The sequence below is a fragment of the Mobula birostris genome, chromosome 1 (genome assembly GCF_030028105.1).
Source record: "Mobula birostris isolate sMobBir1 chromosome 1, sMobBir1.hap1, whole genome shotgun sequence".
Lineage (NCBI taxonomy): Eukaryota > Metazoa > Chordata > Chondrichthyes > Myliobatiformes > Myliobatidae > Mobula > Mobula birostris.
In genome coordinates this window covers 149418794-149432770 of record NC_092370.1, presented here as the reverse complement: position 1 = coordinate 149432770, position 13977 = coordinate 149418794, and the positions used below count along the sequence as shown (strand labels likewise).

General features: G+C 42.0%; 1 protein-coding gene across 4 annotated transcripts in view; it reads right to left on the bottom strand.

The window, feature by feature from the left end:
* The window catches only part of psen1 (presenilin 1), a 138746-nt gene that overhangs the window by 62430 nt on the left and 62339 nt on the right, over positions 1-13977 (bottom strand). For all 4 annotated transcript variants that reach the window (XM_072263707.1, XM_072263716.1, XM_072263734.1 and 1 more), the window contains 2 exons: positions 11908-12049; positions 193-260 (listed from right to left, as the gene is read on the bottom strand). In XM_072263707.1, coding sequence (XP_072119808.1) covers positions 193-260; positions 11908-12049 — 210 coding nt within the window. The remainder of the gene's footprint in view (positions 1-192; positions 261-11907; positions 12050-13977) is intronic.

The window sequence follows — 13977 nt, the reverse complement described above, 5'->3', positions numbered from 1 at the left end:
AATTGAATTGCAATGTACCTACTGCTGCTAAGTTAATAAATTTCATGACATATGCCAGTGATGTTAAACCTGATTCTGACAGAGTTTTTTTTCGATATATTGCAACCATTGCCACCAGCTAGGGTCACGACCCTTTCTAAATGACAGATTGTTAAATAAAACAAGTATAATTTTCAAAAAGGTTAAACTTACCCTAAATAGATGTAGGAGAAAAAGAAAAGGAGCAAGAGTGACGAGATTATCAGCCATCCATGAATGACCTATTTCAAAAAACCAAGATAATGAATAAGCTTTCAGCTAAGCACTTTTATTTTACAAAGGCACAAAGTCATTAACATCCAGCTCGGGACAGGATTGGCGTAGTGTTCACCTTCACATACATACCCATTGCAGGTCATGAAAGGCTGTGGGTTCAAAAGACATGGGCGGTTAAAGAGTGGCAATGGGGGGGGGGGTGGAATTGCTGTGCGGCCAAGGGGGCTGCCTAATGGGTCAGGCTTTAAAATTAGCAGCCCAACTGCCATGGCTGTTTGAAGAGTCAGCTAGATTTCAGGAATGGCCTCACCAGTTTTCACCCCCAAACATCACATGTTACCAATTTATGTAATGGCTACTTGAGGGCACTTGCTGAGTGCAGACCAGCTGCCATATATACTGCATTGTAACTGCACTTCAAAAGTAACTCGATGGCTCTAAAGACCTTTGACTATTCCTGAGAAAGGTCAGGTGATAGAGAAGAGTAACTTCTGTGTTTTTTTGCAGAAATACATGAGCAAGTTGGTAAGCTTAAACTCGTGTTTCTTGCAGTCTTTTCATGTTTATTTTTATGTTTTGTAAACTTTCTAATTACTGCAAAATTATTAATTATTGCTCCACCTCAAATGAGTCTTTCACCCTAGGTTGGGAACCACTGACATGGGAGCTATTCAGCACAATATACTTATGCTCTCTCTTTGACATTATATAATTAATTCCATTTCTCTTCCCTTTCCCCATAGTCCTGAGTTCTCCCTTTAACATATTGATCTGCCTCCATCAGTGGAATCCAGATCACATTACTCACACAGAAAAAAACATTCCTTCCACTCTTTGCCACTTATCCAAGGATTGCCTTAAACTTGACTTCTCCAGTTATTGACTGCACTGTCACTGTGAATAAGTTCTCCATCCTTTGCTCTGTCGAAAAGCACCTGCAAAATCTCCTCCACTTGTGATAACTTAGGAGAACATTCCCTGGCTCTCCACATGTTCCTCAACCCTACAGTTATTCTAACAAATTTTCTTTTAAGACCTTTGCAGCAGCTTTCTCAAGGTATTCAAAATGCAACAAGTACTCCAGCTGACTACTTTAGCTCTCTATGGACATTCTGTATCACCATCTTGTCCCTGTATTTCATGATTAAGTGAAATATTTTTCAAAAGTAAAATTTTTGAGATCCAGTCACATTGAAAGATTATGCGCATGACCTTACTTTCTGCAGCTCTTTAAATTGTTTCTATTGCTGTTCTTTCTCCTGAACGTATCACTTCACACTTCCCTGTCATCGCCCTGAAATGTATTAACATGCTCACAGTTCACCTCATCTCCAGATCTTATAACATGTGCAAAACTTCAAATGACACCCAAGCAGGAATACAGTGGTCCTCATATTGAGTCCACCCTGGCTGTCACTTTTCCATTCTGGAAAACAGTCGCCACCACCACATTAATCCCTCACCTAATGTTGTATCCATGTTCCCACTGTACCATTAGTTTCTGGAGCATGCATTTCCTAAGAAACTGACTGAACTCTTCAAATTTCACCTAGACACCGTCTGGACCATCCTCACTGGCTATTACATTCAAACAGATTGATTATATGCAAACAACAGGAATTCTGCAGATGCTGGAAATTCAAGCAACACACATCAAAGTTGCTGGTGAACGCAGCAGGCCAGGCAGCATCTCTAGGAAGAGGTGCAGTCGACGTTTCAGGCCGAGACCCTTCGTCAGGACTAACTGAAGGAAGAGTGAGTAAGGGATTTGAAAGTTGGAGGGGGAGGGGGAGATCCAAAATGATAGGAGAAGACAGGAGGGAGAGGGATAGAGCCAAGAGCTGGACAGGTGATAGGCAAAAGGGGATACGAGAGGATCATGGGACAGGAGGTCCGGGAAGAAAGACAAGGGGGGGGGGAACCGAGAGGATGGGCAAGAGGTATATGCAGAGGGACAGAGGGAGAAAAAGGAGAGTGAGAGAAAGAATGTGTGCATAAAAATGAGTAATAGATGGGGTACGAGGGGGAGGTGGGGCCTTAGCGGAAGTTAGAGAAGTCGATGTTCATGCCATCAGGTTGGAGGCTATCCAGACGGAATATAAGGTGTTGTTCCTCCAACCTGAGTGTAGCTTCATCTTTACAGTACAGGAGGCCGTGGATAGACATGTCAGAATGGGAATGGGATGTGGAATTAAAATGTGTGGCCACTGGGAGATCCTGCTTTCTCTGGCGGACAGAGCGTAGATGTTCAGCAAAGCGGTCTCCCAGTCTGCGTCGGGTCTCACCAATATATAAAAGGCCACATCGGGAGCACCGGACGCAGTATATCACCCCAGTCGACTCACAGGTGAAGTGTTGCCTCACCTGGAAGGACTGTTTGGGGCCCTGAATGGTGGTAAGGGAGGAGGTGTAAGGGCACGTGTAGCACTTGTTCCGCTTACATTGATAAGTGCCAGGAGGGAGATCAGTGGATAGGGATGGGGGGGGGGGGGGGAACGAATGGACAAGGGAGTTGTGTAGGGAGCAATCCCTGCGGAATGCAGAGAGAGGCGGGGAGGGAAAGATGTGCTTAGTGGTGGGATATACCTCTTGCCCATCCTCTGGGTCCCCCCCCCCCCCGTCTTTCTTCCCGGACCTCCTGACCTCCTGTCCCATGATCCTCTCGTATCCCCTTTTGCCTATCACCTGTCCAGCTCTTGGCTCTATCCCCCCCCACCCTGTCTTCTCCTATTATTTTGGATCTCCCCCTCCCCCTCCAACTTTCAAATCCCTTACTCACTCTTCCTTCAGTTAGTCCTAACGAAGGGTCTCGGCCTGAAACGTCGACTGCACCTCTTCCTACAGATGCTGCTTGATTATATGCAATTTGCTTCGAACAAGTCTGTGCTCCCTTTCATTTATTATCCGCTCTTGCTAGATTATGACCTCAGGTTCTCTCCACCACTGATTCTGGATGGACTGGCCAACATCAGTCAGCTTCATCCTTCACACCTAATTTTAAACATGCTGTAATAACTACCATCCTCCAGAATCCCTGCAAAAACCACCTTCGTTCCTCCAGTTATCTCAGATCCATCCCATTTGGAGTTGAAAGATCTTAACCAGTATTGTTACTTCCTCCTCCTCAGTTAAATTAACAGTATCCCCATTTTACAAGCATCTCAACTGTGCCCGCTGCCTTTGTAACAACTAACAATCATATGGCTTTCCATTGGTTGAAGTAGAATGTGAATGTTGCATCCCCTAGATGGGCTACCAACTATGGCCGATGAGCACCACGTGTCCAAAGCAACTGGTTTTAAGATGTCAGTAACCCATCTTTGCCCCTTCTCCTGTCAGCAGAAGCAGTTCTGCTGGGCTTAGTAGTGAAGCCAAATGTGAAAGCCAGGAACAGGCTATCAGGGGTTATCTGAGATGCACGCCATTGGGAGCATTTAACATTCAGTGGGAGTTTACCCCCACTATCCTCACCCCAACGTCTCCTAGCTATGACAACCTTAAGGAACCTGTCAACAATATTATGATCACTGTTCCCAAAAATGGCCCTCACTGAGGCTACGCTTTTTCCAAAACTCTCAATTTGGCTCAGCTTCCATCTGCAGTGACTAGAGCACACGATCCATTTCAAGAACTGTTCCTTTCCCCATCTCCCACTGGCCTTAACACTTAACATACCAATATGGAGTGTGACGGGGTCCTGAATTACCCCTATGAACTGTGCTTTGGAAAAGAGAGAGAGTTATTTAACACCAACAACTTGTTTTTAAAAGACAGAGAGGGAGGGAGATGAAGAGTGCTCACAGGTTGTTTATACTTTCTTCAAGGATATTTGCCTGCTTGTACATTTCTTACACAGACAAAGGAAGGAGAAGTTATTTGAGTGACAGTTGATGCTCAGCACGGGAAGATAAAATAGGAGGTCAGATGATATAGACCTCAGACACATGTCTTGGACACTGATTGAGCTTTGTTGTGCCCGCAGAAAAAGTGGGCTTTTGGGGGATCGATCAGTGGCTGTTGCAGTGAAAAGGAAAGGGGTTGACTGGTGGGGAGTTGTCCATGTGTCCACCCTTGCCTGGGTGATAGCTCCACCACAGAAAACCAGTCCCCTTTGTTGTGGTCACAGTCGGTGACTTTTTAAAAGGATTTCAGAGGACAACAAGAAGATCGACGGCGTCAGCTCACCTGAAGACTCAAATCTCTCCTTCTCTCTCTCCATCACTACTCAAATCAATACCACGAACTAAACTGAACTTTACTCATCATCGTAATACATCCTTTTACCTCTAGACTTGATGAAGCTTGGTTTTCACATATATTTCCAACTTACTGATTTACTTACTTATATATAATCATTGCTAACCTGTTTGATTTATCTACATTTATATTACTGTATTGCCTAGTTACTAAGAAATATTATTAGTTAATAGCAATACTGGACTCCAAAGTGTTTTCCATCTCTGCTGGTTCTTTGTTCCCGTCATGGGGTATGTGACAAAATTGGGGCCTGCATCTGTGATATGAACAAATTGTGGGAGACTTGTTCGAATTAATAGGGGAAAATCCTTTTTGATTTGGTTGTGTGGAAATACAGCAGAAATGGATGTTAGTGTTGAGAAGTTTATGTTGGAACCAACCCTGGAAGCGTTGGATGATGCTACGAGGGTTGTGCTGTTGGGAATTGCTCAAAGTTAAAACTAAAGGTGACCACCAAAATGAGGAAAGCTCAGATGCAGACGATAATAGCCCAGCATGATATAGATAAGGGAATGTTTGATGAGGAGGCGTTAGAGTTGTTTGTTGGAAGGAAACCTACTGAGGCTGAGGTTCAGTTGAAATTGCAATTGAAATTAAAACAGCTTGAGGCTGTTGAAGCAGTAAAGAGGAGGGTCCACGAGGCTAAAGAGGCAGACAAACAGAGAGGAGAGGCAGAAAGACAGAGTCAGTTTAAAAGGAAGATGTGGCAGCTGAGAGGTTTACTGTCAGACCCTGATGATTTTTACAGCTCATAAGGGCTTGTTTTGTTTGATGAATTTAAAAGTTGTGTTCCTGATGATGTAAGGGCATACTTAAATTCAGAGGATGCCACTATCCTGTGGGGATCTGCTAAGAAAGCAGACGAAATTATTTTAACCCACAAGCTTGAGTTTACTCCAGATGACAGTTTGCCAGAGAATAGCTGGGAGGTTTGGGGTGACCTTGAATGTGAAACTGGGACAAGTGATGACAGCCCAGAAGAGGCAGCTGTCCCGATTGCCTGTGTTCAGGTTGTTGAAGTACCTGTGGGTTCACAGGGTCTGAACCTTGTGAAGCTCAGTTAAAGTCCGAGGTGTCTGACTTAGTTGAAAAGGAATGCAGTTTTTTTGTGTCAGATGATCTTGGTTCAGTGAATAAGGGGTTAACCTTGGTACCAGTGGAATGTGAGGATTCTCAGTCACCTGTATTAGACAGTGTTTTAAAAGTTAGTGATGAGATGGAAATTGGTGAGGTCAGTGTTGCTGAAAATAATGGGAAAAGGGCTGTTCCTGGACTTTTGGATAAAGTGCTGAAAAAGGTGATTGGTTGCGTGACCTTTGACCCTGCTTGCAGGACAAAGGCTTGCTGAGGAAGGACGTGCTACTCTGTGGAATTTTGTTTGGACATTTGAAAGTACACACCTGCAAGTGTGATGTTATGGAAGCAAGTTGAAGTGAAAGTTGTAATCAGATGAACAGATTGTTTGGTCTCTTCCATAATGTATACATGGTTCTCATAAGCCTGGTGATGGTGCCAAGTTTGGTAAACAATGTTGGGAGGTTGACAGCTCTCCAAGATAAAAGTACTTCAGCAATTCAGCTGATGAGCAAGGCTGTTGCTAAGGAACCACACAGAAAGACTGATGTTTATTTTACATGTGCCGATACTCAAAGCACGTTTAGGCAGCCTGTTGGGGCCTATGATAGAAAAACCAGAGGTTTAAATTATGATGATGTGTCACAGACTTTTCTACCTTCCAGATTTCCACAGGACTTAGAGGATAGTAAAGCTGATGAGAGTAAGGTGTATGAGAAAGTTTTGTCCTTATGCAGGAAGGAATATAGAGGAACAGAAGCAAGATTCTGAAATGGTGGCTTTAAAGGAGACAGCTCTCACAGATGAGGAGGTTCGGAGAGAGTCAGTGGGATATTACCTTAAAGATGGAGTATTGATGAGGAAGTGGAGACCAGCCACTGTGCCTGCAAGTCACGTGGTGGTTCCGAAAGTTTACAGGGCTGAAATTTTAAACATGGCTTACAGTATGCCTTTAGGTGGACATTATGGAGTAAGAAAGACAGTGAAAAGGATTATGAAGGAATTTTACTGGCCTAGTTTAAGAAAGGATGTTGTGTATTGTAACAGGACTTACCACACATGTCAAGTTGAGGGGAAATTTAAATCAGGTTATTCAAGTCACACTACTTAAACCGATACCTGCTTTTGATTAATCTTTTTCTAGGGTCATAGCGAATTGTGTAGGCCCATTGCCAAAGACTGCAGCTGGTTATCAGTATGAGTTAACAATTGTGTGTGCTGTGTCTAGGCTCCCTGAAGCAGTGTCTTTTGAAAATATCGAGGCCAAGACTGTGGTGAAGTCATTCAGTAAGTTTTTCACACTGGTAGGTCTGCCCAAAGAAATGCAATTTGACCAGGGCAGTAACTTTACTTCGAGAACATTCCAGGGGATAGTTAGAGAACTGGAAGCTAGGCACATGGTATCATCTGTATATCACACGGAGTCCAAGGGAGCCTTGGAACGGTTCAACTCAACTTTTAAGACCATGATTAAAGCATATTGTGTGAGAAATGGGAAAAATTGGAACGAGAGGGTTCCCCTACTCTTATTTATTGTTGGAGATTCGATTCAGAAGGCATTGGAGGGTAGTTTGTTGGAACCTGTGTCCAGTTACAGGCCAAAAGGACCTTTGACCCTACTCAGAGAACTATGGTCTGATTTGGAAATGTGTCAGTGTGCTTAATTATGTTTTAAAATTCTGGAAGGGATTTACTAAGATTTGTGGCCTTGCAAAGGAGGGTTTACAGAATGGTCGAATCAAAATAAAACACTTGTTTGCTAGAATTGCAGCTGGGAGAATTGTTATGGAACAAAATGGAGTCGTGGAATCTGATAATGGGATGGAAAAACATGTTTACCTACTGAATCTAATCTCACCAAGATGTCAGATTCCATTGTTTTGAAAAATATTTACTGATAAGGTCCATCAGTTGGACCCTGAACCTCAAAAACAAGTGAAAGGACTAATTGGCATTTTGAAGCGGTGCACAGGTGTAGTGCAACATGTCATTATAAATTCAGCCCAGCCCATGAAACAGTATCTTCACAGAGTGAACTTTGAGAGAAGTAAAATGGTTGAAGAAGAAATTAGAAACAAGAAAGAACAAGGAAAGAGAATGAGTGATTGTATTGATAGAGTGGGGAAGGCTAAATACCTTATTAAGATTGACTTGTTAAAAGGATGATGGGGTGTTCCTTTGACAGAGAGGGCTAAAGAGATATCAGCATTTGTGACACTGTCTAGACTGTATGAGCACAATGGTTTACCCTTCAGGATGAAAACTGTACCAGGGACATTTCAAAGAATGATCAATTCTGTGATTAGAGGTTTAGAAAACACAGGGGCTTATATCGATGATTTAGTGGTCTGGAATGACACGTGGGAAGAGCATATTGCAGCTGTAGGAAAACTGTGTGACAGATTTCCCAAGGCCAATCTTGCCGTGAACCTCACTAAAAGTGAATTTGGTGATGCCACAGTTACATATCTGGGCTATGTGGTGGGCCAAGGCCAACTGGCTCCTGTACAGGCCAAGGTTCAAGCTATTGCTGAGGTTCCTGTTCCGACCGGCAAGAAAGCTTTGAGTAGGTTTTTAGGAGTGGTTAGGTATTATTGTAAGTTTTGTAAGAACTTTGTTGACATCGCTCTCCCCCTAACAAAACTCCTAGGGAAGAGTGAAAGATTTTTATGGAATGACCTTTGCCAGGAGGCATTTGAACGTCTGAAAACCATCCTGTGCTCAAAGCACCTGATTTTTCAAAACTATTTTCGATAGCAACAGACACTAGTGACGAAACTGCTGGGGCATGGGGCAGTACTGTTACAGAAGAGTGTGGATGACATTGAACACTCAGTAGCTTATTTCTCAAAGAAATTATTCAACTGTTGAAAAGGAATTACTAGCACTTATTCTGGCCTTGCAACATTTTGAGACCTATATTCAAAAAAAAACCTCGAAATCTTTCTGTCGCCCAGAGACCACTTGTGGTTTACATGGATTATAATCCGTTGGTGTTTCTAACTAAGATAAAGGGTAAGAATAGAAGGTTGTTAAATTGGAGTCTGATATTGCAAGAATTTGATCTGACAATCAAACATGTGAAAGGTACTGACAATATTATTGCTGATTGCTCATCCAGATGTTAAGTTGGAAATTGTACACATTTTTGCTGTCATCTGATGATCATACATGTATTGTTTCAAACCCTGCAATTTACATTTAGACTAAAAATTTCACCTTCGTCAAAAATTCTTTTTTCTGAAGAAAGGGGTGTAACGGGGTCCTGAATTACCCCCATGAACTGTGCTCGATTACCCCTATGAACTGTGCTTTGGAAAAGAGAGAGAGATAGAGAGAGAGATAGAGATAGAGATAGAGAGAGAGAGATAGCGATAGAGAGAGATAGCGATAGAGATAGAGAGAGAGAGAGATAGAGAGAGAGATAGAGAGAGAGAGAGAGAGATAGAGAGATAGAGAGAGATAGAGAGAGAGAGAGAGAGAGAGATAGAGAGATAGAGAGATAGAGAGAGAGAGAGAGAGAGAGAGAGAGAGAGAGAGATAGATAGAGATAGAGAGATAGAGAGAGATAGAGAGATAGAGAGATAGAGAGATAGAGAGAGAGAGAGAGAGAGAGAGAGAGATAGAGAGATAGAGAGAGAGAGAGAGAGATAGATAGAGATAGAGAGAGAGTTATTTAACACCAACAACTTGTTTTAAAAGAGAGAGAGGGAGGGAGATGAAGACTGCTCATGGATTATTTATATTTTCTTCAAGGATATTTGCCTGCTTGTACATTTCTTACACAGACAAAGGAAGGAGAAGTTATTTGACTTACACGGGAAGATAAAATAGGAGGTCAGATGATATAGACCTCAGACACATGTCTTGGACACTGATTGAGCTTTGTTGTGCCCGCAGAAAAAGTGGGTTTTTGGAGGATTGATCAGGCAGATTGATCAGTGGCTCTTACAGTGAAAAGGAAAGGGGTTGACTGGTGGGGAGTTGTCCATGTGTCCACCCTTGCCTGGGTGATAGCTCCACCACAGAAAACTAGTCCCCTTTGTTGTGGTCATAGTCAGTGACTTTTTAAAGGATTTCAGAGGACAACGAGAAGATCGACGGCGTCAGCTCACCTGAAGACTCAAATCTCTCCTTCTCTCTCTCCCCATCACTACTCAACTCAATACCACTAACTGAACTGAACTTTACTCATCATCGTAAGACTGTATCTTTTTACCCCTAGACTTGATGAAGCTTGGTTTTCACATACATTTCCACACTTACTGATTTACTTATGCTAATTTGTTCAATTTATCTACATTTATATTACTGTATTGCATAGTTACTAATAAATATTATTAGTTAATAGCAATACTGGACTCCAAAGTGTTTTCCATCTCTGCTGGTTCTTTATTCCCGTCACAGGGTACGTGAGGAGATAATTGAAGATTTGCTCTTGCCTCACTCCACGCTCCCACATCTCCCTTGTTATCACAACAGTAGTTCATGCATCTTTGAGATTTTTATCCACACATGATTTTGATGTTTACTATTAATGAAGACATTATCATGTCACTATTCTTCCTTTTAGCCAAGAGTATGCAGTTTCCACCTGCCTTTTCGTTTAAGTTTGGTGACTGTTACTGCCACTACATCATCTACATGAGCCTACAGTTCACCAGTCTCCACATTACCACAGGGCTTACAACCACCTGTGAATGCTTCCCATAAATATCAAATTTACAGTGTCAAACTGCTCTTTACTTTTTCAAATTCTCATGTAATATTTCTCATACTTTCATACAACAGAAGAGATGATTTGACCCCAAGCCCATGTTGGGTCTCCTATTATATACAGTATCTTTTTCTTTGCAACCTATTCTCTCTCACATTACCAACAACTTTCCCATCACAGTTTTCCTGCTACCCACCTACACTAGGGGAAATTTCATTTATTTTGTTCCAATATAGAGGCCTATTGAGTCCATGCCAACTCTCAGAGCAATCTCGTCAGTCCCATTTCCTAGTAATCCATTCTATTCCACACATCCATCATCTCCACCTGACTCCCCCTTGACCTAACTACACACAGGGAAAATCAACCCACCAACCTGCACATCTTGGGGATGTGGGAGAAAAATGATTCACCAAGTTAGTCATAGGGAGAGCATGCAAACTCCACATAGAAAGTACCTGAGGTCAAGACTGAACACAAGGTGTTGGCACTATAAGGCACCAGCACACACTCTTTCTCTTCATTTCACCCTGGAAGTCCACCCACTTCCAAATTGGTTTCAACCTGCAACACTGGTTTACCTTGTCCTGACGATATTGTCTCTATGTACTAGTCATCTTTCCCACAAACTATATTCATTCAAATGATTACTCCCATCAGAAAAGAATGTTCTATAAATGTTTTTATAATTATTTCAATACATCCTCTTTCGTCTCCAAAAAACTAGAAACATAGGATAGATAAGAAGCAAACTCTTGAGTGGACAAAATGGTACCTAAACCAGAAATAAAAGCCAGAATTGAGCAGAACATCAGTATAGCAAAGTACTGGCACAGAGGTGAATAAAAACCAGGACTTGAGCTAGGGCAATTTGATTAACAAACAGAAATTATTAGGATTTGGGACAGAAAAAATACATTTGCTAAATTTTCCTGTGCAGGGGCAGCAGATCCCGAGACAATATTGGACACAGAAACAATGACATGGATTTGGATAGCTTTTCCAACAGCAAGATGTCCAAAACTGCATTACAAGAGGACACATTAGAAAATTTAACACAATAAAGTAGCTATAGGACACATTAAAATGGTAGAGATTTTTAAAACGGTGCTTAATGGAAGAAAGAAAAGAAAATGAAGCAAGGAACTCCACAGGTTAGTACACAGGCTAGTTTTCAGGGATACATAAAAGGCCAGCAGAATAGTTGAAAGACAGATTGGTGAGCACATGGTAACACTGATGTGAACAAATACAAGCCATTGATTAAGGAAACACATTGAACAGAGAAGATAACACAAGAGGAAGCTTCAACACATTCTATGAAGATTAAATATGTGCAACTGCTGTAAACCAATGACATCACCCTCACCCTCAAGATTTAACCCAGTCTCCACCACCAACCAGAAAAATCTTTTGGAGATAACTCTTGCAGGAGTTCCCAACCTTTTTTATACCATGGACCCCTACCATTAACCAAGGGGTCCCTGGGCCACAGCTTGGGAACCCTTGATAGAAGCAGCTTACAGTTTACACCCCTCATTCTCTCGGAGGGGATAACAAAACATGTGCCTTACAAATCAAGAAAATCTGTAGCACATACATACCTTGTAGCACCTGTACTTGTAGAGGAGTACAAGAATCAGTGTCATCACCACAATTACACTGATCATAATAAGAGTGTTCAAAATGGAATTTACAGCACGCTGTCCAATGTTATCCGTGTCTTCTGTAAAAGGTGTGTACAATCTGCAGACACAAAAAGCCCGTAGAGTCAGACCACTTCCATCTGGATGATTACTTCTTAAGTAAACTGGTGTCGAATCAGTTATCATTAACAAAAGTTTTTCAAAACTTTTCTTAACAGGCTATGCAACTGATATGGTTAAATCCTCACAGTACCAACACACCTATTCCCTCCATTTTTAAATAATTTCTTGTTTGTTTTAATTATAAGAAAATCCACTGATATCCTTAACCAACAATACTGATCATTTGCATTAGAAAAATAATTAGAAAGTTGACTAAAAACAAGGAAATTGGAAAGGCCCATCCACACCCCAAGATACCCTTTTCACTCTCCCTGCAGATGAGGATTTTCTCCTACTGATCAATGCCAAGCTAAAGTCAAATGGATCCTGTAAATCATCCAGGACCTCACTCTACTGACCACTCAGCACAGGCAAGTACATTGATAGAACAGGGTTAACAGACAAATTGCATCAGAGCACGATTGTTCACAATTGTCTCCATATATTCCACTGCTCTGCATTTCACTCCCAATGCAGCAAAAGCAACTATTTACTGATCAATTGCTTTAAATATGATCTTATAACTTTCTAGCTTCTCATCCTGTTTGTTTCCTGAATTAGATATATCACTTGAGTGACATGGAATTTGTCTGCGGCAGCAGTGCAGTGCAAAGGCAAAATTACTACAGATTACAAATAAAATCCATATTCTACATTGTATATCTGAATATAAATATTCAACCAAGTTATAATCTAGATGCATAACTATTTTCTGCTCGATAGAGATTTGCAGATTCAAAGAATTTAAATGTTTTCAACAAAAGATTAGTAAGGGATATGTGCTATCAAAATATTCATGGTTGTTTTTTCCCCTCAAGATCTTTCAAAAATACTCTGATTAAAATGTCTATGTCTCATGTATCTCTTACAAGTTTTGAATGTAAACAGTGGGTTTTTTTTTTCTTGTGCTGTTGCCAATTAAATTAGCCAGAGTGGAATGGTGAATTCAGCATCATTGGAGCAATGTGGGAAGCTAAAGACAGATGAAAATGTGAGAGCTTTGAAGAGTTACAGTGACTGACACAAGTAACTCAGAAATTTCCTTGTAGACTGAACACAAAGACCAAGGGCCCAAATAATCCTTTCAAATTAAGCAGCAATTGCACTTTTTCCAATTTAGTGGATTGCATTTAGTGCTCGAACTGCACTTCTTCGACAGCAGGCAAAGCCAAATGCTGATTGGGTAACCACTCTGCAGAACATCTTTGGCTCAACCTGCAAGGGTGACCTGAGCTTCCAAAATAACAATCCTGCTTTAACAATTCAAAAAATTGCTGGAGGAACTCAGTAGACTGAGCAGCATCTATAGGCTATCCCTGTAAGCGCAAGTGCTACACCTGTCCCTACACCTCCTCTCTTGCCACCATTCAGGGTCCCAAACAGTCCTTCTAAGTGAGGCAACACTTCACTTGTGAGTCTGTTGGGGTCATCTTTTGCATCCGGTGCTCCCAGTGTGGCCGCCTCTACTTCAGTGAAACCCGACTCAGATTGGGGGACCGCTTCGTTGAGCACCTCCGCTCCATCCGCCACAACAGACAGGATCTCCCAGTAGCCACCCACTTCAACTCTACTTCCCACTCCCATTCAGATATGTCCATACATGGCCTCCTCCACTGCCATGATGAGGCTAAACTCAGGTTGGAGGAGCAACACCTCATATACCATCTAGGTAGTCACCAGCCCCTTGGTATGAACACAGAATTCTCCAACTTCCGGTAATTCCCTCCCCCTCCCTTCCTCTATCCCTATGTCACTCTGCCCCCTCCCCCAGCTGCCTATCACCTCCCTATGGTTCCACCTCCTTCTACTATCCATTGTGGTTTCCCCTATTCCTTCTTCACCTTTCCTGCCTATCATCTCCCTGCT